General features: G+C 51.9%; 2 protein-coding genes and 1 non-coding gene across 9 annotated transcripts in view; 1 reads left to right on the top strand and 2 right to left on the bottom strand.

Moving 5' to 3' along the window:
* Nucleotides 1-24,811, bottom strand: part of LOC102967256 (cytidine monophosphate-N-acetylneuraminic acid hydroxylase) — a 334,461-nt gene that overhangs the window by 216,137 nt on the left and 93,513 nt on the right. The gene's annotated exons all lie outside the window — the stretch shown is intronic.
* CARMIL1 (capping protein regulator and myosin 1 linker 1) overlaps nt 3,289-24,811 on the top strand; it is a 310,110-nt gene continuing 288,587 nt past the window's right edge. For all 7 annotated transcript variants that reach the window (XM_042985575.1, XM_042985582.1, XM_042985577.1 and 4 more), the window contains exons 1-2: nt 3,289-3,603; nt 7,677-7,774. In XM_042985575.1, the coding sequence (XP_042841509.1) occupies nt 3,564-3,603; nt 7,677-7,774 (138 nt within the window). In that variant the 5' untranslated portion in view covers nt 3,289-3,563. The remainder of the gene's footprint in view (nt 3,604-7,676; nt 7,775-24,811) is intronic.
* Nucleotides 6,093-6,177, bottom strand: TRNAQ-UUG. Its single transcript has one exon. It is a non-coding gene; the product is annotated as a tRNA-Gln (tRNA).

Here is a 24,811-nt window from a genome sequence, read left to right as displayed (position 1 = left end):
TGCATTCGGATTTCACGAACATTAAAATGAGCAAAAGTGCTTCTTTGAATCCAGGCAATAGTAGGTCCACGGAAGCGATCAGGTGTTCTGAATATGGAAAACCACTGTGTACCTGTGAGCTCTGACTATGGCACGCTAAAGAGGTATTTTCTGAATTAATGGCTGAGTTGCTTTTTCCTTCTTGCTTGCTCAGTCTTACCTGTGAAGGATTTGCTGGGATCATTATTAAAATTTCAAGCATACATAAAAGTGAGAGCAATGAGCTCCCCTGTACCCGTTACCCAGATGCAACAAAAATCAGTACAAATGCACACTTGTTTCATCTGTAGCCCTATTTAGTTCTCCACCCCGCCCTGCCAACACCCCCTAGGATTGTTTCTTCAAGCCTATCATTTACAGATACTTTTTAAAAGTTTATTTATTTATTTTGAGAGAGAGAGAGAGATAGCATGAGCGGGGGGGGGGGGGGGGCAGAGAGAGAGGGAGAGAGAGAGACAGAATCCCAAGCAGGCTCCACACTGTCAGCACAGAGCCTGACTCGGGGCTCGATCTCATGAACCGCGAGATCATGACCTGAGCCAAAACCAAGAGGCAGACACTCAACTGACTGAGCCACCCAGGCACCTCCCAGCAAGTGCCCTCCTTAATGCCCGTCACCCATTTAGCCTGTCCCCCTCCCCATCACCGCTCCAGCAACCTTCTCTTAATCGAGAGGGTATAGGCGGGGATGAACAGAAGTCAAAGGACAGTTTTGCTGAGTTTGCAGCATCGGAGGGGCGGGTAGAGTTTGGTCAACAGGCACCCACTCCAGAATCAGACATGCATTCTCTAAGCTGGCAGGGGACATTTGCTGCTCGCCGGCTTACGCAGCATTATAAACCAGGCTCCTTGGAGTTCTCCGCTTGCTATTCTGACACATATTTGAGTTTTATACCTAAGAAGTAAATGATCTCCAAAATCAGCCAGTCATTTCTGAGTAGCGAGAGAAGAGATTCATTTGAATTCATGCCTTTAAAGACGTGGGAGCCAATCGACACCCTTCTGCAGTGAAAAAACAAAAACAAAAACAAAAAACAAAACCTGATTCTTTTCCTGAAATCCCAGCTTTCTTTACAAGATGCTGAGGAACGCGGAATTGGAGGACTGTGATACAGCCTTTCTTTTATTCTTTCCACCACCCCAGGCCCCGGCGGGGGAGGAGAATCTTTTGTCTTTATTTTCACAAGTTACCACCTGGTTTGGAACCTTCAGGGCTATTTCTGAAGCTCCATTGGTGCCTGCCAGAAAAATCCTCTTGAGCACACACAGTTGAATGGAAGATAGTTTTGAGATGTTAATTTACATTTATTACATAAAAAAGATACTGCATAAAGGCAATGTCTAACTTAAAGCAAGTTCCAACTTTTGAGACAAACATCAACGAGCGTGAGGCCACAAGCTTTAAAACCAATTTTGCACAAAACACTTATTTTGCACAAACGTGTTAAGGAGGTCTAAAGGTCTGAGATGAAGTCCTGCCCTCAAACTGCCCACAGTCTAGTTGGACAGACAAACCCAAGCTCGGGGAACAATCCAAGAGTGAAAGCACAAGTCTGGACAAATACACAAGCCATGAACGAAGGCACCGTATGGCTGGGCTTACAAAAGTGTTTCGGGTAATATGTTCTAGTGGTTTTGAATGGAGGGATCACAGTGCTCTGAAAAACCCTGAAAATCGTCACAAGGAAGGTACACATTGGGCTGGAATCGAGAACGTAGGTACAAATCAGATAACCTTAAGGGGAAGGGGAAAGCAAGTAGCCTTGGACAGAGTCAGCTTGGGGAGGACAGAGGCTAAGAAACGTGGCGAAGACCGCCCTGGGAAATGCCTTCACGGTGATGCCAGGCTGAGAGGCCGAAGATTACTCTCGCGGACCCAAGGTCCACAGCAGGATTTAAGGCTAGGGGGTTCCCCTTCCTCCCCCTCCTCTCTCTGACCTTTAAAAACAGAGCCTGATTTGACACAGGCATTCCCAGCTGCCAGGAAAGAAAGCGGCAACGGAGGGGCTCAAGAACGTTCCTGGCCCCAAAGTGGTCTCTCTGGGGGTGGAGCCCCGAGAGGTCGGAGGGGTCAGGTAGGATCACAGCTCAACGCAGCCTCACTCGGGCTTTGGCGACTCTGCCCAGGGTGAAAGGAGGTTCCGCAGCAGGTGAAAGGCTTTTTCCAAAGCGCCCCCCTGGATTCCAGGGTGCTGAGATTGCCGACGGCGCTACGGGGCGCCCGCCGAGCGCTCTCTCTCGCTCTCTCTCTCTCTCTCTCTCTCTCACACACACACACACACACACACACACACACACACACACACACACACACACACGTGTCTTCTCCCCATATGGTTAGCGCTTCCAGGTTTCGTCTAGCTCCTGCTCACCAGAAATAGAAAATTAATCACGCCGAAGAACCGACAGCGGGGCTCAGGGAGGGCTGGGAAGGGAAAGTGCGCAAAGGGGGCCCAGAGAGCAAGCTGTCCGCGCAGACGGCTCTGCGGAATCTGCGCGCACCCGCAGTCTCGCGTTCTCCGGAGCCCGCCGGGAGGTGGGGACAGGGGACCCGGGGGCCCAGGCACCCCCGGCTCGCCTTCCGCGCAGCCAGCAGATGGCTCCCGGGCCCGCGCTCCCCCCCGCTCCGTCGCCCCCTCTCCAGACGCAGGGCCGGGGCGGTCGGGGAGGGAGGCCGCAGGGAGGGGCGCCCGCCCGCAGCCCCGCGGCCCCGCGGCCCCGCGGCCCCGCGGCCCCGCAGCCCCGCAGCCCCGCGCAGCGGCCTCCTCCCCCGGGCGCTCCGCGCAGGAGGCCGGCCCGGGACGCGTGCGGAGGCCGGCTCTCGCGAGGTGAGGAGGAGCGCCGGCGGAGGCGGTGGAGGAGAGGCGGGAGGAGCAGGAGCAGGAGGAGCAGGAGGAGGGCGAAGAGCAGGAGCGGTAGGAGGAGGCGGCGCAGGAGCAGGAGGAGCAAAGGAGGAGGAGCAGGAGGAGGGGGAGGAGCAGGAGCGGGAGGGGGACGGAGGAGGTGCGGCCGCAGGAGGAGGGAGAGGCGCCGGGGGAGGAGCAGCAGGAGGAGGGGGAGCAGGGGGAGGGCCGGAGCCGCCCCCGCCCAGCCCGGCGGGAGCCGAGGAAACCCCGGCCCCGCCGCGGCGCCGCTCCGCCCACCCCCTCCGCACGCCTTCCGCCTTCACCTAGGGCCGTAGGTGCGGCGCGGGGCCGAGCGGCAGGAGCGGCGCCGGGAGCCGCAGCCGCAGCCGCAGCCGGAGCCGCGCGCCCGCCCCGAAGCCCGCGGGTCTCCGTTCCGCCGCCGGCAGCTGCGGGGGGGCGTCATGTAGCGGCGGACCCACCTCGGATTTGCAACTCTGTCTCTCTCTCTCTCTCTTTCTGGAGGGGCGGGGGGCGCGGCCAAATTGTATCTCCGCCCTCGCTCTCTCGCCTCCCCCGGGTGCAGGCTGCATCCGCCTCTAAAAATTGAGGGGCTCGGGGAGGGCGGGGGGCCGCGGATCGGCGTGGGACCGGCTCTGCCCCCGCGCCCGGAGGGCCACCATGACCGACGAGAGCGCCGAGGTCCCCGGGGAGCTGACAGGTAAGAGCGGCGCGGCCGCCGGCCGCCGGCCGCCGCGCGCCCCTCACCTCCGCCGCCGGCCCGCGGGTCCCGCGAAGTCGCGGCGCCCCCTCAGGTCGCCGCCGTGCCGGGCGGGGCGCCGGCAACTTTGCTCGCGTCTCGCCGCCCGGGAAGCCGAGTCCGGGGAGGGCGGCCGTGGGCAGCGGCGGGGGCCCCCGGAGCCCCGGGGCGCCTCCCCAGCCGCGGCCGGTGGGGGTGGGGGTCGAGGTCGGCGGAAGCGCGGCGGGGGCGGGCCGCGCGGGCTGGGGAGTCCTGGAAGCGAGGAGCACCCCTGACGGCCACCAGCCCACTGCCCCAAACTCGGGGAAGTCCGGGAACGGCCAGCACGGGGGGCGGGGGGCGAGCGCACGGCGGGGTCACCTCCCGCACCTGCCGGGCACCCCCCACTGGAGCACCCCCCCACCCCCCGCCACACGCACACGCGGGGAGGGGGCGCTGCTCTGGGGTGCGCCCCGAGCCCGGCGAGGCGTGGCTTCGCCCAGCCCAGCGGCGGCGAAGGGGTTACAGGACTGACGCAAACACGGGCCGGGAAACTGAGGGTTAATGACTCCAGCTTATTTTCATAATAGTTAACCTACCGATTCTGCCCATCCCGGAGCCCTGGGAACCTGTGTGTAGTGCCCTGTGCAAGGTGACCTATTGTTTGGGTCCCTTGAGTGTTTTTTTTTTTTTTTTTTTTTTTGATCGGCGAGGGGGTGGGGGGGCTTTGGGCTGGGTTCCACCTCTTGGGGTTTAACTTAATTATGTGGAGGGTTAAAATGGCAGAACTAAACTGAGGTGAGACAGAGTGTTTTTGAAAACCCACCGTTTAAGCGTGTGTGTGTGTGTGTGTGTGTGTGTGTGTGTGTGTAGCGTGTTGTGTTTTAACCAGGTATGTGTGTCTGCGCGTTTTGAGCCCCTGTGGCCTGTGCTCCTGACTGTAGGATCCTTGGCGCACTGCAGGGAAGGATGCTGTTTAACGGGTGCTGACAGCAGGAGGAAGTTGTGCCTGCCTGTTCATGTGCACTTGAGAAACTCGCCCCTCTGTGACTCCTTTTAGCCGGAATGCTTCGGAGGAGTTTCTGTGCTTTTCCATTGCTCACTTAACTCAGCAGGTGAAACTTGATGTGAAGGAGCTGTTGCTAGGTTTGTATGGATGCTTCTGCTTTTGTTGAATTAGAAAAAAAAAAACCAAACAAACCTCAAAACGCAAACGTAATTTTTTACCCAAACTTAGGACCTGAAGTTACCGGGCCCTTCCCCCACTCTGGCCTCTCCTGTCTCCCCAACCCTGTGGAGTCGGCTCCTGAGATAAAGCATCAGCTGCCTTTGCTGGAGCGAGTGGCCCATCCGGTTCTGGGAGGCTGAGATCTTCCCAGTACCCTTCTGGGAGGAGAAAACCAATGCCCACAGTCTCTGAAGATGCCTGCAGAGGTCCTGAGAAAGTTTGGGGGAGGGCTGGCCTCCTTGGCCAGGGGACCAGGGCAGCTAAAGACGTTGGTGGATTTGTGAGTTAGTTGTCCTTGAGCCTGGTAATGAAAAGGTTAGGTAGTTACTTAGAGAGAGAGAGAGAGAGAGAGAGAGAGAGAGAGAGAGAGGAAGGGATGGAAATAAGATACCTGGTTTATGTTGATGGTTCTCAAAATAAATCCTTTGGTATGTTTTAAAAGTTGATTTAATCCTTATCTAGAAATGGAATGTGTGCTTATTGAGTCTTGCCCAGCTCACATGTCTTTCAACCAAGTGACACATACTTTTGTGACATGCCCAGTATGATTTTTCTGGGCCTGTATACGGCCCGATTCGTCTGGGATGGGGGAAATTCCTAGGAAGAAGCACTGCTTTCCTCTCATTGCAAGTGCTGAGACTTCCGTTGCCATCGAATCAAAATGGCAACTGTGTGAAAACCTCAGCTTATTCCCTTAAGCTAATCCCCGAAGGTGTTTAAAAAATGTACTGTGTATCTCTCTGATTATGAAAGAAATACGGGCTTGTTATAAAAAAATTTAAACGCTGACGAGGATGAGAAGACTGTCCTCGGCCGTGGTGCCTCTCCGAGGTGGTTGCTTCTGACCTTTTGGAATCTAACTTTCCAGTCTCCTTCTGTTCTGAAGTCCATTTCTGACACTCCTCTCCCACAGGCCTCTTGTGGGGGGGTGGGGGGGGGGGGAAGAAGTCTGATCATACCCAGAGCTGGCTGGAGAGCTCCCAGGGCAGAGAGGTTCCCCACTTGTCCCCTTTCCTCCCTAACATCCCAGCTCCTCCTTGTCAGTCCCTGAACAAGCTGCATTTTCCCTTGTTTCCTGCCCTTCTTGCTGTGGGCACAGCTCCTCCCTCCTCTTTTTTGCTCTTTTTTAAAAAAAAAAATAATTAAAAAAAAGATTTATTTATTTTTGAGAGAGTGCAAGCCAGGGAGGGGCAGAGACAGGGGGGACAGAGGACCCGAGATGGGCTCTGCACAGACAGCAGAGAGCCTGATATGGGGCTTGAACCCATGAACCTCAAGATCATGACCTGAGTCAAAGTCAGATGCTCAACCGACTGAGCCACCCAGGCAACTGGTCCCCTTCTTTGCTCCTATCTAACTTGGTGGCTCTAAACTTTTGTGGTGGGTTTCCAATAAGGATATTTGATTACCCCTTCATAAACACGTATTTATTAAGCTACATACATACTTCATTTAGCATGTATAATTTAAAGTTTATTTATTTTGAGAGAGAGAGAGAGAGAGAGATAGCATGAGTGGGGGAGGGGCAGAGAGTGCAGGAGAGAATCCTAGTCAGGTCCTTGCTGCCAGTGCAGAGCCCGACTTGGGCCTTTAACTCATGAAACTGCAGATCATGACCTGAGTCAAAACCAAGAGTCCGACGCTTACCCGAGTGAGCCACCCAGGCACCCCCAGCATGTATAATTTAAAAACATAAACTGAAACATTGCAAAGATAAATAAAACTTCTGTGTTCTTACTGCACCTCGGTGAATTATACATTGCATTTTTTTAAATTCTTTTTTTTAACGTTTTTATTTATTTTTTGAGAGAGAGAGAGAGAGAGAGAGAGTGCACGCACACAAGCCGGGGAGGAGCAGAGAGAGAGAGGGAGACCCAGAACTCGAGGCAGGCTGCGGGCTCTGAGCTGTCAGCACAGAGCCTGACGCGGGGCTCGAATCCACGAACTGTGAGATCATGACTCGAGCTGAGATCCAGAGTCGGATGCTTAACCGACTGCACCATCCAGGCGCCCCTGGACACCCTGCTTTAGACCAGTGGTGTCTTTCCTACTCTTTCAAGATTCAGCTCAGGAGTCCCCTTCTCCCTGAAACCTTCATGAACCTCCTTGTCTGTGATCTCATGATAGCAAGTGCAGATTTTTCTAGAGGCGTCTGTCTGCGGCCTCTAGACTCTAAGCACCTGTGGAAGGCAGGGCCCTCTCTATCCCTGCATCTACAGAACATTTGGCACGCGGGAGCTATTCCTGTGGACATATATTTTGGATTGAATATATGAATAAGCCTATACGATTATACTGTAGAACACAGAGCTATGGGAGTATAGACTAGGAGGTTGCTATATTTTGAGGTACACTAACCGGGAGAGGAGGGAAAGGGCATCTCAGGAAAGGGAATAATACCTACAAAATCCTAAGGGCGTGCAACATGGAGACGATAGGGATGGACAGTCGGGTTGCTAAGAGATTTCTAGCTTCATCAGTGGCCAGAGGAGGGGTGGGGGAAGAGAACGAGTGTGATTTGGCACCTGTTCCATTTGGAGTACTCCCTGGAGTCCCAGGAAGACCTTCCTGCCACCGTGCCCATTTTGAAGTCTCCCCTCCTCTCTCAGTTCATCCTCTTTGCTCAGCATCTGAGCACCCAGTATGAAGCACATAGCAGGTGTTCATTAAATACGTGGTGACTGATAGCTATCAGCCTTGTTACAATAAGCTGAACAACAACAACAATAAGAACAAACAAAAATACTCCTTCGAATGCTCTCTCCTCCCCAGTGCCTTTTTTTTCTTACCAATAAAAGACTGTAACGGAACGATTCTCTCCTTTCAGAAAGCATAAAGGACGTTATTGGCAGAAAGATAAAAATTGCAGTGAAGAAGAAAGTCAAGTTGGAAGTTAAGGGAGACAGAGTTGAAAACAAAGTGCTGGTAAGTATTCTCGTTTCTTAAAACGTTTGGAAGTGAAAGTGTTTTTCCTCTTCATTGTTTTGATTGCTTAATTTCCAGGCAACTCAAGTGCTGTGATTCACATTTAGTTCGAAAGTTCTGAGGGCCATTTTGTCTTGGGTTAATTGGAATATCTGGCCATTGAAAGTGAACGGTAGGGCATTTACAGTTTCGAGATTGCAGTGTTGACAATTGTATTTGTTAAAATTATCACAGTCACCCACGTTGAGGTCATCTACAGCCTGTTTTCCAGTTACTCAGTTTGATGTGAACTGAAGCTTATTTAAAGTTATCCTTGCTGTGGCAGATTGCGTGATTTTATTTGTGAGGACTTAGGGAAGCGTTTAAAAAATTTGTGTCATGTTAGTTGAACTACGTAAGTGTTCTCAGATGTGACGTGTGAGTCACTGTTACTGGAAAGAAAACACCTGTCATTTCACATGGATGTTTGGTATTTCGAAGGGAGCTGCTTGTGGCAGGCAGTATCCGCCAGCACTGAGACTGAACTTGGGGTCCCCCCAGCGTGTGGGGTTGCTGCCGGGGACCCGGGGATTGGACCGTGTGCTGGTCAGAGTGGGGAGGTCATTGTCAGTGACTGGGCTGTACCTTTAGAGAAGCGAAGAGCCCTTTGTGGTATTCTAGTGGCTTCTAGGTTGAGACTGTGGGGAACCTTGATTTAGCCTTGGGGGAATACATGTTGTTTGTGTTTTTGTCGGAGAGAATATTCTGTTTCTCTTTTTATCGTAGGAAATTCTCCAGCCCCGTCTTGTTTATCGACCACAGTTCCCCCCACACCTCTTGGAGTATCTTAAAACAAATCCCAACCATGTGTCATTGGAAAGAGAATACTTTTAATATTCTGTTTCATTAGTTGAAGTTGCCACAGAAAGAACGTGAAGTGTCTTTCTGATAACATCTGTCTTGAGAATCTTCTCGAATATCTAACTACCTTCCCTGTAGATGGAAGGATTATGCTCTTGATGGATGACTACTCTTTCTCTGTGGGCTACGTGTATGAGTTGGGATGGCAGAGAAACTGAAGGGGGAAAACTTGATTGAGTGGCTTTGGCCCTGGTACCCAGTGTGTTCATGTAACCTGCATAATTAGAGTTACCCATAGCAGAAATGATTGGGGCCGTTATTCTGACTTATTTTGCTTTAATAAAGAGTAATTTTTGGGGGCGCCTGGCTGGCTCAGGTGGTAGAGCATGGGGCTTTTGACCTTGGGGTCATGAGTTCAAGCCCCACGTTGGGTGTAGAGATTGCTTATGTAAAGAAACTGAAGAAAATCCTTTAAAAACAAGAGTAAAAGAGTACATTTTCTCAGAGTGTATTTTATCTGATGTCGTAGGATAGTGGTACTTTGCGGGGTGGGAGTGTGGAGAGAAGAAATTTTGTTTCTGCTCTTTGTTGTTTTATACGTTTAAAGTACATCTTTACAAGACGGATCCCCCTTTATAGGATTTGAGGGGTAGTCGTCCAGTGGTCCTTGCTACAAAGGTCTGGCATTATTGGGTGTGGATACCGTTCATGTTGAGAACGAGTGCACGCCGTGAGGGAGATCTACAAAGTGAAAATTTCAAAGACAAATTTAAGTGTCCAGTATGACAAGATTGGGACCTTTACAAGCAGTTATGATTAAGTACCTGATGTGGAGACCCCCCCCCCCCCGATCTTAACATAAGCTGGTTAAGATTCTAGCCAAATTACACGTCTTTGTAAGCATTTATCTCCCCAAGTCAGGAAGTTAAATACTTTCTGGTAGCTTGGTATAGACTTGTTTTAGCTGTTCCTTACATGCATGGGCAGGAATTATTAATAGAAATAGAGTCTGACAATCTTAATGGAAATATTCAAGTTTGAGCAAGATGGTCAGCGACAGACCTTGACGTGGTTGACTTTGGAGTGTCTGAATTTAGAGAAATTCAGTTACGTACACGAAAACACTGGGGGGAATCTCTTTATCGTTTTCATTTCTGACTTTTGTCTGGCGGTCAGTCCGCTAACATCGGTAACCAGTGAGTTGGCTTCGTAGCTTCAATGTATCTCGAGTTTTGTTTCTTGTTCTTAGTGTCCTTCCTCAAGGCTGGGAGTTCTACGTTCTACGTTCCTTAGTTCCCTCTTTTTACCCTTGGAGACTTTATGCTCTCTGTAGCTTGTTTTCTGGAGAAGGTTTATCTTGATCTTTCTTCTCACGGTCGTGATGGCTGCTATTCACCGAACACTGACCAGGTGCTGGGCTCTCTGCTGAACATTTCATGGTGCATCAGCCGTCGCAGCCCCGAGAGGTGGGCACTCCTTACATCTCCCTTCACATTCGTAGAGGCTCCGTACGCGGCTTCGGATCGTGCGGCTAGTTAACGACAGAGCCGCGGTTTGAACCCAGATCCGCCTCCCTCAAAGCCTGTCTGCTTCACCATTATTATCAAAATAAACAGAAAACATCTTCTGGCTTGTTGAATGATTGCACCCTTTCGCCCAATGGTCAGAAAGATCGGGACTCTTGCGTTTATCTGGTGGACGGGCTGAGTTGCACGTAATTTCCTGACTTACCGAGCACGTCGGTATGCCAGACGCATTGTATGTACCGGACTTCACGTAGCCAGGCCTCACCGTCCAGCTGGGGAGGTAAATGTGTCAGTGGGCAGTGCTTTGAGCTAGGAGCGGGATGACCGGGATGGGGGACTGTCACGGCACATCAGAGGGACCCCAGACTCGGACTAGAAGGTGTGGAAGCCTAAGCCGACTCTTGATGTCTGAGTAGGAGTTGCCAAGGGAGGAGAGTAGAGACACGTTCTGGACAAAGGGGACAGAACGATGCCTGGAAGCCGGAGGTGTTTACGTGCCAGAGAAGCATCCAAAGTGCGGCTGGAGCACGTACGGGGTGGAGAGCGGCCAGGCAGTGAGTTGACTCCTTCCCTTGAGATGGGGATATCAGGTAAAGCCGGACCGCTTAAGTAGGTCTCTTCTCACCACCTGTTTCTAATGACCTGTACCTGAACTTTATCCTCCTGTCTCCAGGGAGGCATAGGGCTCAGTGGATAAGGACCTGGCCCCTGGAGTCACACCTGGTTCAGACGGCAGCCCAGCCACTTTATAACGTTGTTAAGCTCAGTTCCTTTCTCCCATGAAACAGGTGTTCTCACAGTATCTGTTTGTAAATGGCTGCTTTGAAGATTAACCAGGATATGTCCCAGTGCTGCTTGGTGCCATGCCCAGCACGTGATACACACCCGACCAGGGATCAAAGGAGTGGAGCCAAGGGGTGCTACATTGTCTTCTCGGTGGCCCGGACGATGCCACCCCTTCTGGTGCCCGCGTGTCCACTGCCTTTGTTGAGAGGTTGTGTTCCCTGTTCGCCGGGAGGCCCGGGAGAGTTGTTTCTGGTCTGTGTCCCCTTTCCAGCAGGATGGAGTGCTGACCAGATCCCAGATTGCTGAGCAGGCTCTGCTCACGTGGAAGCAGAAGTGTTGGGAGTGCAGGAGGAAGGGCGCTTGGTGGTCAGATGCGCTTGGCAGTTGGGGCGTTAAGGACAAACCAGTGTCTTTCCTGCACGGCTACCAGAGCCACTGATACATCAGTGGGTGCCGTAGAGGCCTGAGAAAGAGATGAAGTGTGTGGTCTTTCTCAGACTTCTTTGGCCAGAGAGCCTACCGACCACGGGCCAGAGACCCTATCGAACACGGGCCAGAGAGCCTACTAACCACGGGCCAGAGGCCCTACCAAACAGGGCCAGAGGCCCTACCGACCACGGGCCAGAGACCCTACCGAACAGGGCCAGAGGCCCTACGGACCTCGGGCCAGAGACCCTACCGAACACGGGCCAGAGGCCCTACCGACCACGGGCAGAGGCCCTACGGACCACGGGCCAGAGACCCTACCGAACACGGGCCAGAGAGCCTACTAACCACGGGCCAGAGGCCCTACCGACCACAGGCCAGAGGCCCTACGGACCACGGGCCAGAGACCCTTCCGAACACGGGCCAGAGAGCCTACTAACCACGGGCCAGAGGCCCTACCAAACAGGGCCAGAGGCCCTACGGACCACGGGCCAGAGAGCCTACGGACCACAGGTTAGGAAACCAGTCCAAGCTGGTGCCTCTTGGGCAGTCAGAGGAACGGGCTGTCCATCCTGAGGAGTGCTGTCTGCGGTCAGGTCCTCACGCCCCGTACTTTTTACATGGTGGGCAGGTCCCCTGAAGGCCACATGCTGGCACGTGTCATCTGTTGCCGTAATTAATACCTTTCTCTCTTGTCTGTAGGACATGCCATTAGGAAGTCATTCTGTCTTACGCTGTTATTTCATTTTCTCATTTGCTAATTGAATCTTCACCCGATTTTTGCAATACCTGGACTTTTAAAAATGTGTTTTAATTTGTGTAGTTTTAATTTTTATTTGTTTATTTAAAATTTTTGAGTGTTTATTTTATTTATTTATTTAAAAAACATTTTTTTTTTAACGTTTGTTTATTTTTGAGACAGAGAGAGACAGAGCATGAACGGGGGAGGGTCAGAGAGAGGGAGACACAGAATCTGAAACAGGCTCCAGGCTCTGAGCTGTCAGCACAGAGCCCGATGCGGGGCTCGAACTCACGGACTGTGAGATCATGACCTGAGCTGAAGTCGGCCGCTTAACCAACTGAGCCACCCAGGCGCCCCAATTGAGTGTTTATTTTAGAGAGAGAGAGAGAGAGAGAGAGAGAGAGAGGAAGACAGAGCGTGAGTGGGGGAGGGGCAGAGAGGGAGGGAGACACAGAATCCGAAGCAGGCTCCAGGCTCCGAGCTGTCAGCACAGAGCCTGACACGGGGCTCGAACTCGAGAACCGTGAGATCGTGACCTGAGCCTAAGTCGGACACTTAACCGACGGAGCCACCCAGGCGCCCCAATTTATGCATTTTAAATTAAACTTTTCATTGATTGTAGATGGTTGTAGATTTTAACAGTTGTCAGAAGTCAGGTCCCTGGTACCCTTCATCCAGTTTGTCGTCTGTTGCAGAATTATAGCTGCGACATCACATTCAGGATATTGCCATTGATGCTGCAAAGGGCAGAACATTGCTGTCACCTCAGGGATCCCTCATATTGCCTTTCAGAGCCACACCCGTGTATGCACTTCTGTGGCCCTGGTAGCCGCTAAGGCGTTCTCCGTTTTTATAATTTTGTTACTTCGAAAATATTATACATACGTAATCGTGTGGTATATGCCTTTTGGGGGTTGTTTTATTCTTGTTTGTTTTTTTTTTTTTTCCACTTTGGATAATTCCCTAGACATTTACCAAGGTTGTTGAACAGCATAGCCACTGTGCCTCCCCGCGCCCCCCCCCCCCCCTCCAGGGACTGTTCCATGCTATGGATGTCCCCTCACCTGTTGAAGGACCTGGGGGTTATTTTCTGTTTTGGGGTTGTTATTTGGGGAATAAAATGGAGGTAAACACTGGGTTACAGACTTCCGTGTGAACACAAGTCTTCATGTGTCCCCGGTAAATGCCAGGGAGCACAAGTGCAGGCTCATACTGGCATTGCCTGCTTAATTTTACAAGAAGCTGTCAGCTGTTGTCCCAGTGGCTGTGGGACACTGTGGAGTCCTGTCAGCGAAGAGTCAGTGAGCCAGCGGCCCCAAGTCTTTGACAGCATTTGGTATTGCCTCAGCCTCTCCCCTCCCCTCCCCTCCCCTCCCCTCCCTCTCCTTTTTCCTCTCATCTTTTTCTCTTCTCCTTTCTTTTCTTTTTTTCTCTTTTCCTTTCTTTTCTCTTCTTTTCTTTTCTTTCCCTTCAGGGCTGATGGTTGAAAGAAAAACATTGTCAGGAGGAAGCAGGGTCCTTGGTGACCTCTTTCCGTCCACGTCCCTGATGCCACTTGCCTCGGAAGAGGAAGGTGGTCTCCCATCTCCCTGGTGGTGACTCTGAAGCGTGTGGAAGGTTCACCGCTGGTCTCAGCCTTGCCTTTTCTGTTTCGTTTTGGAATTCTGTCACCTCTGCCAGCCCACTGTTCTTCCACAACCCTCACCACACGGGCCGGAAGAAGCGGGGCAGGCGGGAAAAAGCGTGTCTGCAAATGTCAGCTTCCCCGTATGTCACCTGTTCCCTCTGGAACAATTCATCCCTCGTTCTCTTACGTTCTTTTGAAGAGTCAACCCGGAATCTCTTGAATATATTTTCTTTTTGACTTTTTCTGTATAACTTCTGAGCATCTTAGTTAGGCTTGCTTGGAATAAGCCTGCGTTAACCTTGAGCATGTTGAAAAGCGTGAGGATGTTCTTTTGGGTAACGTGTACCCCTAAGATATTTTGCTGGCAGGCTGTCTTTCAGTAACTCAAAACATCCTCGACTGCTACCTGTTTCTTTTAAAAATACTTTCAAAGGGGGCCTCGCTCTCCCCTGAAAATTTTGTAAGCGTCCGGCCCACGTTAATTCTTTTCAATGTCAGGTATTCTCTGATACGGGAAGCAATGTTCCTTGAGACTAGGCCGTGTCCATTTTGCACGGCCAGACCGTGTACTCTTTCCCTCACTCCCCAGTCTCTAACGGCTGACTTGATTCAGCACGGTCTGTGGCACGGTCACTTCTCAAACATCCACTCTGGAATTTGTGTTTTGCGGCTACTTTTAGGCGACAGCAGCCTCGGCCGATGGTGTCCAGACTTTTCTTTTTTAAACCAGTGGCACCTTTTCAAAACATGTAATTTTCCAAAGAGCTTGTAAAGTCGAGACACCTTAGGAGTATTTTTTTTTTTTTTTTTTTTTTTTTTTTTTTTGCTGGTTCGTAGTTCAGTCCGAAATAGCATAAACCCGATCAGCGATCTCGGGGAGTGGTTTTGATGAACGTAAATTAGAAATAGAAGGGGAGATTGGATTCTGTTCTGGCTGCACATTTCAGAGGGACTCCGCATTCACCAGCTAAGTGGGACAGCTGTCACGGTGTCTAAAACAGCCACAGCCACGGTCTCAGGGTGCTTTCCGAGGGAGACAGCAGGAGAAGCTTTGTTCTTCTGGAACGCGGTGTATGCTGACCGCACAGCGTACCTCAGCATTGATCTCTAACAGGCTGAACTTGGCCTGACGCTTCGGGGCCCGTGCTTGTGCCTTATTCCAGTAGTTAAAACAGACGGAGGGACGGAGTTCACGTCCGAGGTCTGTAGACCGCGGCGGCTTCCGAGGAGCCCTGCCGGGGACAGCCGTTGTGCCAGGCCTCTGGCGTGCCCCCCTCGCAGGAGGCTCTGTGCCCGTTTGTTGGGGGAATTTGAACGCCGGTCCCTGTGGCACCACGAGGAGTGTCGACTTTTCAGGATCGCTTACCGTTCAGCGCGTGGGTAATTTTCAGAGCACCTGGGTGAAGTTACACGACCCGAGGAACTCGAGCCGTAGAAAGCAGCGGGCACACCGAAACCACCTTCAGGAGGGGGTATCGGAGGGCACGCGTTGTTGCCAGGGGGCCTGGCCGAAGTTCTGGGACCTTCAGAGTAAACCCGCATTGCAGTGCTTCCGAATGCCCCCCGCTCAAAGCTGGAGGCGGCCCCCCACTCGTCTCGGGGCCCCGGGGGTCGGAGGCAGGCGCTGGCTCTGGGCATGTGTTTCCAGAAGCCAGCTCTGGCCAGTGTGAACCTGTTACCCGAGCCGCTTCCACGTTCTCCGGTCTCCTCTGCCGCTGCCCCAGTTCCTTCTGAAGTTAGGAGAGGAGAGTCCGGTGACCTGGGGCAGGAGCCCTCGAATGTATACCAGGCGTGCGGGAACTTTGTTCTTAAAAAGACACTCTTTTCCAGCCTCTGGGATTTCACCACCCTGGGAGCTGGGCGCTCAGGCACACCCCGGGGCGCGGGGAGGCAGGGGTGTATGTGAGCCGCGTGAAAGGGGCATTGTGGAAATGCAGGAGCCAGGAGATCTGTACAAAATATGGAATGAATAGGGAGAACCCTGTTTTTCAGAGTTCCAGAGAAAACAAAGCCTTCAGTGAAGAGTTCCCGTAACACCGTTTCGTTTCATTGGAAACACTGTTAGTGTCTGTTGTTAAAACAGATTGAGAAATGCAACTTTATAGAATGTGGCGAAGGGCAGAAGATTCCACCGCCCCACCCCCATCATCCTCCCTTTCTAAAATGCTTGTTGTCTTTGAAGAGAGTGTAAGAATTTGGGCTGCTCTATGTGGGGCATATTGTCTGGATCTGTTACTCTGCCCTATTTCTCTCTCTCTCTCTCTCTCTCTCAATAGATCACGTCCCCCAAGTCTTTGAGAAAAGAGAGGTAAAGGCGGGAAAAGAAGGATGCTTCTGGGGTGTGTGTGTGTGTGTGTGTGTGTGTGTGTGTGTGAATAGTCTGTTCACTTTCACCCACTGAGTCCTGTTCCTCGTACTTGTTTTTTGGGAGAGAGTTTTTCTCTCTCGAAAACATTATGTCTTGGTGAATCTGGGCATGCAGGTGTCTTGTTCTCTTTAGCTATGGTGGGTGTAGGGCAGGTCCTCTGAGAGGTTGGGGCGGGGTGGACGCGTCTCCTGAACTGTACTTGGAGCATTTCCAGCCTGTGGCGAGAGCTAGCGATGAACGTGCTTAGTCCCGCTAAGGAGGCAAATGTGTCTTTGCCTGCTGATTCCTGGGCCTTGGGGGTCTCAGGAGACATTGTGGGGATCGAGTGGGGTTAGTGGTCTTCCTGGTCTTCCAAATGCCAGCAGGTCCGGAGGACCCGACCCCAGCCGACTCTGGGGAAGTCTGCTTGGATCTTGGCGTCCTTGATCGCTGCCCAGGGGGTCTTGGGCTTGGAGGACTCTTAGTGGCCGTCTAACCACGGGCCCTAGCCTGTGAGAAGTTTCTTCTGTGACATCCCTGGGTGTCCGTACACAAGCCAGGTGTCCACTTTGTGCTTCAGTACTTCCAGAGACGGGAAAAATGAGAGTCCCCAGAAAGCCCTTTGTTAGTTTGGGCTGGAATCTGCTCCGTAACTTGTCTGTGTCTGTTCCTGCCGGGTCTGCTGGGACCTCACAGAACCCCCTCCTTGCCTCAGTGCTGTTCAGGCATTTGAAGGCAGTCGTCATCTTTCAGCCCTCAGGCTAACTATGCTCCCTTCCTGCAGTCTGCCTGGAGGAGGATGCTGCTTTCACAACGGTCCCAGACCTGCTCACCTGTTTTGGAGTCATTCTTCTTAGTCCATGAGCCTTTTGAACTGTAGACGTTCGGGGATTGAACTGTAGATGTTCGGGGATTGAACTGGTCGGTGTTTAGCGATTGAACCGTCGGCGTTTGGCGATTAAACTGTAGACCTTTGGCGATAGAACTGTTGGTGTTTGGGGATTGAGCTGTTGACGTTTGGCGATTGAACTGTCGATGTTTGGGGATTGAACCGTCGACCTTTGGCAATTGAACCGTCAACGTTTGGCGATTGAACTGTAGACCTTTGGCGATAGAACTGTTGGTGTTTGGGGATTGAGCTGTTGACGTTTGGTGATTGAACTGTCGATGTTTGGGGATTGAACCGTCGACCTTTGGTGATTGAACCATCGACATTTGGCGATTGAACCGTCGACGTTTGGGGATTGAACCGTTGATGTTTGGCGATTGAACCGTTGGTGTTTGGCGATTGAACCATCGGCGTTTGGCGATTGAACCATCGACCTTTGGCGATTGAACCGTCGACGTTTGGCGATTAAACTGTTGGTGTTTGGCGGTTGAACTGTAGACGTTTGGAGATTGAACTGGTTGGTGTTTGCGGATTGAACCGTCGGTGTTTGGCGATTGAACCGTCGGCGTTTGGCGATTGAACTATGTTTGGCGATTGAGCTGTTGGTGTTTGGGGATTGAGTTGTTGACGTTTGGCGATTGAACTGTCGACGTTTGGTGATTGAACTGTCGGTGTTTGGCGGTTGAACCGTCGACGTTTGGCGATTGAACCGTCGGTGTTTGGCGATTGAACCGTCGACGTTTGGCTATTGAACCGTTGATGTTTGGCGATTGAACCGTCGACGTTTGGCGATCGAACTGTCGATGTTTGGTGGTTGAACCATCGATGTTTGGCGGTTGAACTGTAGACGTTTGGAGATTGAACTGGTCAGTGTTTGGGGATTGAACTGGTCAGTGTTTGGCGATTGAACTGTCGACGTTTGGCGATTGAACTGGTTGGTGTTTGGGGAGCACCAGAGTTTGGCACACTCTGAAGCTGAATTAAACAGCATGTCTCAGAGCCTTCAACAGTGGGCTCCTGTGGATTGCGCCTCTTGAAGGGAGGATGTAGAGTGTCATCACAGAATTGTCCCTCCAGGCCATGTGGGAAACATCCAGGTACCGCAGTGTGACGAGTGGAGAACACTGGCTACGCATTGCTGGGGCGCTGAAAACGATTTCTCTTTTTTTGTTGTTTTTAATTTTGAAAGCGTCTGTGTTATTTGTATTACTAAGATGTTACATGGGAAAGTAAAACTCTCATCTAGGCGATCAATTCAGCAGTGACCCCTGAGGGGGCACCTGGGTGCCTCAGTTGGTTAAGCATCAACTTTGGCTCAGGTCCTGATCTCACGGTTTGAGCCCTGTATCAGACTCTCTGCTCTCAGTGCAGCGCCTGTCCTCTGCTTCCCTCTCTCTCTCTGCCCCTTCCTCACTGTGCTCTCTCTCTCTTTCAAAAATAAATATTAAAAAAATAATAGGGACCATTGGAAAAATAGTTAAGTATTCTTCTGTATTTTTCTACACTAATGTACATAGAAGTGTATGACATTTTAAAAGTGGAATTATGAATACTATTTTGTACTGTACTTAAAAAATTTAGTATTTAAGGTCAAAGTTTTCCATGACAATAGCGTGATATATTACATACGTATTAATACTGTATATGTATAGCGTATATATTGAATAACACATATCTACGTTTTGGACTTCTACATGGCACTTCATTAACGGCTGTCATTTATCTGGCACTTTTTGTGAGATATTTAGGTTGCTTCCAATATTTTGCCTTATAAATGAGTACATCCCCATATTTATTTCTCTTGGATGAATTCCTGGAAGTGAAACTGCCGCCTGACAGGCTTTTTAAAGGATGCGTTTCTCACCTGATTGTTATTCAGGAAGTCTCAATGGAGAGTAATTCCCCTACCGCATCAATTTTGTTGTCTTCAAAAAAAAAATCTATTTAGCAGCCTGGCTCCTTCTCTTTGTTCAAGTTCTTGTATTTCTTAGGCCAGTGCCCCTTGGACTCCAGCTCCTGGGGCAAACTTTTAATTTAATTTAATTATTTAATTATTTGTTTGTCAATTTAAGGCCCTTTCAGGTCCACCCGTGGGATGCGTTGTCTTCTGTGGTATATTTGCAGGCCTGGGGTCCTGTGGTTCTTGTCTTTTCTGGTGCCTGCAAATGGGTTTCCAGGGTCACAGCTTTTTTTTTTTTTTTTCCTTTAGCTTTATATTTTTGGTTTTTGTTAAAAAAATTTTTTTTTAATGTTTATGTTTTGAGAGAGACAGAGGACAAGCAGGGGAGGGTCAGAGAGGGAGACACAGACTCCAAAGCAGGCTCCAGGCTCCGAGCTGCTGCGGCACGGAGCCTGGCACGGGGCTCGAACCCACGGACCGCGAGATCGTGACCTGAGCTAAAGTCGGATGCTTCGCCGACTGAGCCAGCCAGGCGCCCCTCCTTTAGGTTTTTACAAACGTTTTTACTGAAGCGCAGATGGCATACGCCGTTACCCTAGTGGCCGGGGTGTGACACAGTGCGGTTCCACGGTCCCGAACCTTATGCCGTGCTCACTGGGGTGAGTGTGGTTCCCAGCCAGAATCACGGCCCTGGACTGTCCCCGTGCCGGCTTCTGCTGAATCAGCCGCAGTCTTTTCCCGAGCTGGACCCGAGCTCGTGTGAGGCCGGACTGCAGGATTTAGACCTTTGATCTTTGTCCCAGTCATGGGACTTTCTTACCTCGGGTCCCCGAATGCTCTTTATGAATGGTGGTTCTGCAGATCTGCGAGTGATAAGGCCCAGGCACGTTCACGAGACCAAGCGCAGATGAGAGGAGTCCCAGGCTAATGGGCACGTACAGCTGGTCCTGTGTCTTAGAGGATTCTTCTAGTATCGAAACGAGAGGACACATCGCTTCTTCTCCCCGACGGCGGTGAAGGCAGTTTATTTACGTCACCTGCGGAGCTCACACGGACTCTCTTGAGTTGCACGGCCGTTCGCTGCTCCGTCTGTGGCTTCAGAGGGGTCTTCCCTTCTGTTCCACTTCCCTTCCCTGCTTCGTCACCCCTCTCCTGACCCCCGCGCCCCCCCCCCCCCAGCCGGGGCCCATCCGGGTAAGGCCCTGTGAGCTCCCCCCAGGAGCCTCTCAGCCCCTCAAGGTTCAGCCTGCATGTGTCTCCTTTCATAGCTGCTCGCCGGCTTCCACTTTGCTTGTGGCACCCTGAGGTTCCCCGGGGAACCCCGTAGAGAGCAGGCACGCAAGACCCCCTCCACCTTCAGGGCTGCGTTCTTAGCAGACGGGAGCACGAGCGCCCGACGCCAGGCCATTGTGGAGATTTCGGGAGCAATGCGGGCGCCTGTAGGACATCTTTATGCACCTGATTGACGCCCACCCCCTGAGGCCTGCCCTCTGCCCTCCGGCCCGGCGGTCGTCTTGTTGCGGGTGAGCTCAGGGCGCGGCCAGTGGAGGCCCCGGCTGCTTGGTGAGGCCCAGCGGTGGTGTTTTTGATTTCCTGACTCCATTGGTTCTAGATTGCTCGTCGCTGGCAACCAGACAAGACTTATCCCACGGGAAGAGAAGGAACTGAGACCCGGAGAGGAGCCCCCGGTGCCTGCTTTCCTGCTGCCTCTGGGACAGCTGGGTTTGGCTCCGGGGGCGGCCAGCAGCTTCCCTTTTCGGTCCTGGGGGCCCCGTTCCCCTTCTTCGCCCGCAGCCTCGGGGTAGCAGAAGGGCTGCAGCCGGGCAGCTTTCTGCTCACTGCCTCCCAGGCATGGCTGGTGCGGCCGAAAACCCACACTGGCTGCGGACGGTGACCCGGCTCGTGTGGATGCTTCCACTCTGGGGCGGCCCGCTCCTTCCCAGAGCGTCTGTCCCCTCACAGGCCATCGTGTGTGACCGGACCGGGAGCCGCTGGCAGCCGTTTTCTTTTCAGCAGTTTGCTGAGGCACCCTCTCATGTCCCATGTCTTCAGTGTGGCCGGGTGGGAGAGGGTGGGCCAGCCCAAAGGAGAGGCCACGAGCACCTTGTCACCTAGAGTTTCTGAGGCATTGTTCTCGCTGCAGAGGTTTACTGAAGGTGACATCCGTCTTTATATCTGACGTGAGTGCAGGAAGCCTTCTGTGCTCAGTCCCTTTCTGTCTGGCTCTCTGGGACTAGCCAGCCTCTCTGTCCATCAGAGGAGGGCTCTGCTTTTTGATGTTCTGGAGAGGCATGCTTGCGGTGTACTTAGCCTTAACTCCAGGGGTGGCTTTTTTTTTTTAATGTTTTTATTATTTATTTTTGAGAGAGAGAGAGACAGAAGTGCGAGCAGGGCAGGGACAGAGAGAGAGGGAGACACAGAATCCGAAGCGGGCTCCAGGTTCTGAGCCATCAGCACGGGGCTCGAACTCACGAACTGTGAGATCATGACCTGAGCCGGAGTCAGACACTTAACCTACTGGGCCACCCAGGCGCCCCGCTCTGCTAGATTTTATGTAAATACTCTAAAAGAAGGATCTCTACTCTGTATCTTCTCCTGGTCCTGTGCAAGATACTTGTCTTGATGTTTCCTCTGCTCAGAGCTGTTTTAAGCCGGTATTGGTGTCTCTACAGAAACGGGTTTAGGAGTTTTTCACTCTGCTGCTCTTAAGGAAGGTGCACCGTTTTTTGAGACTTTTTTCCTCTAAGAAAGGGTTTAAGGAACATGTCTCTGAAGGCAGTTGTGTGCCTTTTCTGTGGGTTTCTTTTCTCCCCTTCTTTTTGCTGCAAACCTGGATGTGTTCAGAAATGGGCTTCAGCCCTTTTTTCTCTTCCACGTGAGTCAGGTTGCAAACAGGACAACAGCTCGCAAACGTCAGTGGTTGGCTCTCGCTCGTCCGCATAGGGCTTTGTCGGCCCGCTTGGGGCACTCCCGCCTGTTCTCGGTGCCTGACTCAGATTGCTTCCTCCTGGGTGCCAGTCAGGATTGCTCTTTGTTTTATGGCAAGGGGTGTTATTTGGACTCCTTGGCTTGAGCGGCTCTGCTTTTCCACCTTAGAGCATCTCTGGGCATGCTGGTTTCAGAATCTCCGGGCCCTGCGGGATTCTTACCTCCTCAGCCACCTGTGCTGGGGCACAGGCGACCCCTGTGCTGGGGCGAATCAGCCTCAGCACTAGATGTTCGAGACCAAGTAGTTCCATGTTCAAGGGGGCTGCCTGTGCATCACAGGTGTTGAGCAGCGTCCCTGGCCTCTAGCCACTAGCTGCTGGAGGCATCACCTCCTTCTCCCAGTTAGGACAATTAGAATGTCTTCAGACATTGTCAGATGTTCTCTGGGCATCAGCATTGCCACCGAGTTGAGACCCACTGGTTTCGATCAGTCCCTAGTCTTACTTAGTTTATAGAGCTATATCAGAGTCAGAAAACGTACGGTCGTATAATATAATTATGATTGACTTACCTACAAACCCATAAGCATTAAAAAACATTTTTTTTTAAGTATTTAGATGTTTAAATCTGTACAGTCTTTTAACGTTTGTTTTTTTTTTGAGAGAGAAAGAGAGAGAGAGAGAGACAGAGGATCCAAAGTGGGCTCTGTGCCGACAGCAGAGAGCCGGACGCGGGGCTTGAACCCCCGAACCGCAAGACAATGACGTGGGCCGAAGTTGCACGCTTAACTGGCTGAGCCACCCAGGCGCCCCCATACTTAAATATGCGTAAAACAAAATAACAGGTTGCACCGAGTGGAAGTTTGTCTTAAGACACCTACTAGGTGGTTTTCAGTGGGTGGCTCCAAGAACTGCACATTGTAGCATCACCTGGGAACTTGTTAGAGGTGCAAACTCCCGGGGGTCCCGTCCAAAGCTATTGAATCGCACACCCTGGGAGTGCAGCCCAACAGTCTGTTTTCCCAAGCCCTTAGGATGATTTTGATCCGGACGAAACTTGAGAAACACTGGATTAGATTCCTAAGCCCCAGGTAGAGACCTATGGAATAAGTCTTCGCGAGAAATCATCATAACCTATCGTACACAGAATTTTAGAGTCTGCTTAGGGAAACGACTCAGACGAGGCACTTAGGTGCGAGGTGTCGGCTGCCTCTGAGACCCTGCCATGCCTCCGGTTTCCTTTTGAGGGTTTCCTTTCCTCAGCAGCCCTGTGCTTGGCACAGGAAGCCCCGCACCTTGGCCGCAGCCGATCGAATGAGGGGTGGTTGTGCCTGACCCCCAAGGCCAGCGTCTGTAGTCAGCCGTCAGCCTGTGCCTCGCAGGTGTGTCCACCCGACAGGGCTGATCTGTATTGGACAGAAATTCTTCTTGTTGGAGGAGAGAGAGAGAGAGAGAAAGAGAGAGAGAGAGGCAGACAGACAGACAAAGACAGAGGAGGGAGAAGAGAGCGTAAGGCACGAGGCAGTAAAAGCCCTTGTATAACAGAATCCCTGGCTGTTAATGAGCCAGTTGTGTGTGGTGAGAAGAGAGAGAGCGGGACGAGGGTGACGGAGCCTGAGATGGCTGCTTTGGAAAGAGCGAGCCTGAAGTTGAGTGCATTGAACTCTTGAAACTGACATAGCTAGGAACAGTAGTTTTTCGTTTTCTACGAGACCCTACTGGGCAGCTGCGGATAGGGTTTCCTGTCTTCCTTCTCTAAATACCCTCATGTTAGACCATCGGGAACTGAGACATCCTCGGTATATGTCTACTTTTTGTCGCCTGCGGGAGGCCAGCAGTAGAGACCTTCTGTTGGAGGGCTGAGTGGGTTGTGCAGGCAGGTGCCTGGCTTGCTTCTTGTGTCAGGCGGGGACTCCCGGCCTGGCTGTGCAGAAGCTTCGGGGCAGCCCTGCCTCGTTGCTTGAACACAGTCTCTTCGTGAGAGCCTCACGTGTCGTCCGAGTCAACGCTGCAGGAAACTTGCCCCGAAGAAACCTGCGCAGGGCGTGTTTCAGAAAACCTTGGACCTGGGTCCACTTCCTTCAATCAGACCAATGATCCATTGGTTTCACTTTCATACCATTTCCTCTTAACGTTTCCTGCTTAAGGACTCTCAGTGCTTTCTCTTTTGAGGGAGAGTTAGAGCCTTAAAAAAAAAATCATTGGAAATACAGGCAGTCGAGTGTTGAAATCAGCCTTGTGAATCGTTTTCTAAAAGTTCAGTGGACGTAAAGAAATGTCTTTGCAGCTCGAATTAGTGGCCAGGCCCTGCTCGGTTGGTTAGTCCCTCTCTTATTATTCTGCTCATCCCTGCCTCGCTCCCTGTCTTTCCCATTAAAACCTGGACCAGAATGCAAGTATCCTCAAGCTCATTCACTGGATTCTGTCCCACAAATGAGTCCAGAGGAGGAATGAGCAGAGACGAAGGTTCTGTTTCCGGTTGCTCACATGGGGGTCAGATTCCGGGAATTGAGGCCACTGCTCGTCTTCAAGTCCAGTTGAAAAGATCTGGGGCCCGACTCCGCATAATCAGGATTCTCCTCTTACCAAACTAGTATCCTCGGGGACACTGAACGCTGCTCGAGAGCCCAGGACCGCTTCCTTGTTGTCTCTCTGTGTCACGCAGCCCCACCCCCTAGTGATCTTCTCGTGGGTTGTGGGTATATTTGCCTAATAGACAGGCCAGGCCCGGAGTACAGATCTCAAGCCCGAACCGGTCTTCTCAGGGTCCCTTTGTTCAGCGGCCTTGTCTGACATCGCCCGTCTCTAATTCAGCGTCCTGCAGGGCGCGGGGACCGGTGACAGTGGCGTGGGCAGCTACGCATACTTGAATTGGGCTCTGTGCTCTGGTCGGTGATGAGAGCCGTGGAGAAAGCCAGTAGACGCTCCCTGACTACTTCGTTTGAGCTCCTGCTCAACGGGTGCCTGACCCGGGGCCCCCGGGACGCTCAAGGAGAAAAGCTGCTGCAAATCCCACCCTGTGGTGCT

Source organism: Panthera tigris, chromosome B2 (genome assembly GCF_018350195.1).
Source record: "Panthera tigris isolate Pti1 chromosome B2, P.tigris_Pti1_mat1.1, whole genome shotgun sequence".
Lineage (NCBI taxonomy): Eukaryota > Metazoa > Chordata > Mammalia > Carnivora > Felidae > Panthera > Panthera tigris.
The sequence above is the reverse complement of the archived record's forward strand: the minus strand, read 5'-3'. Positions and strand labels throughout refer to the sequence as shown.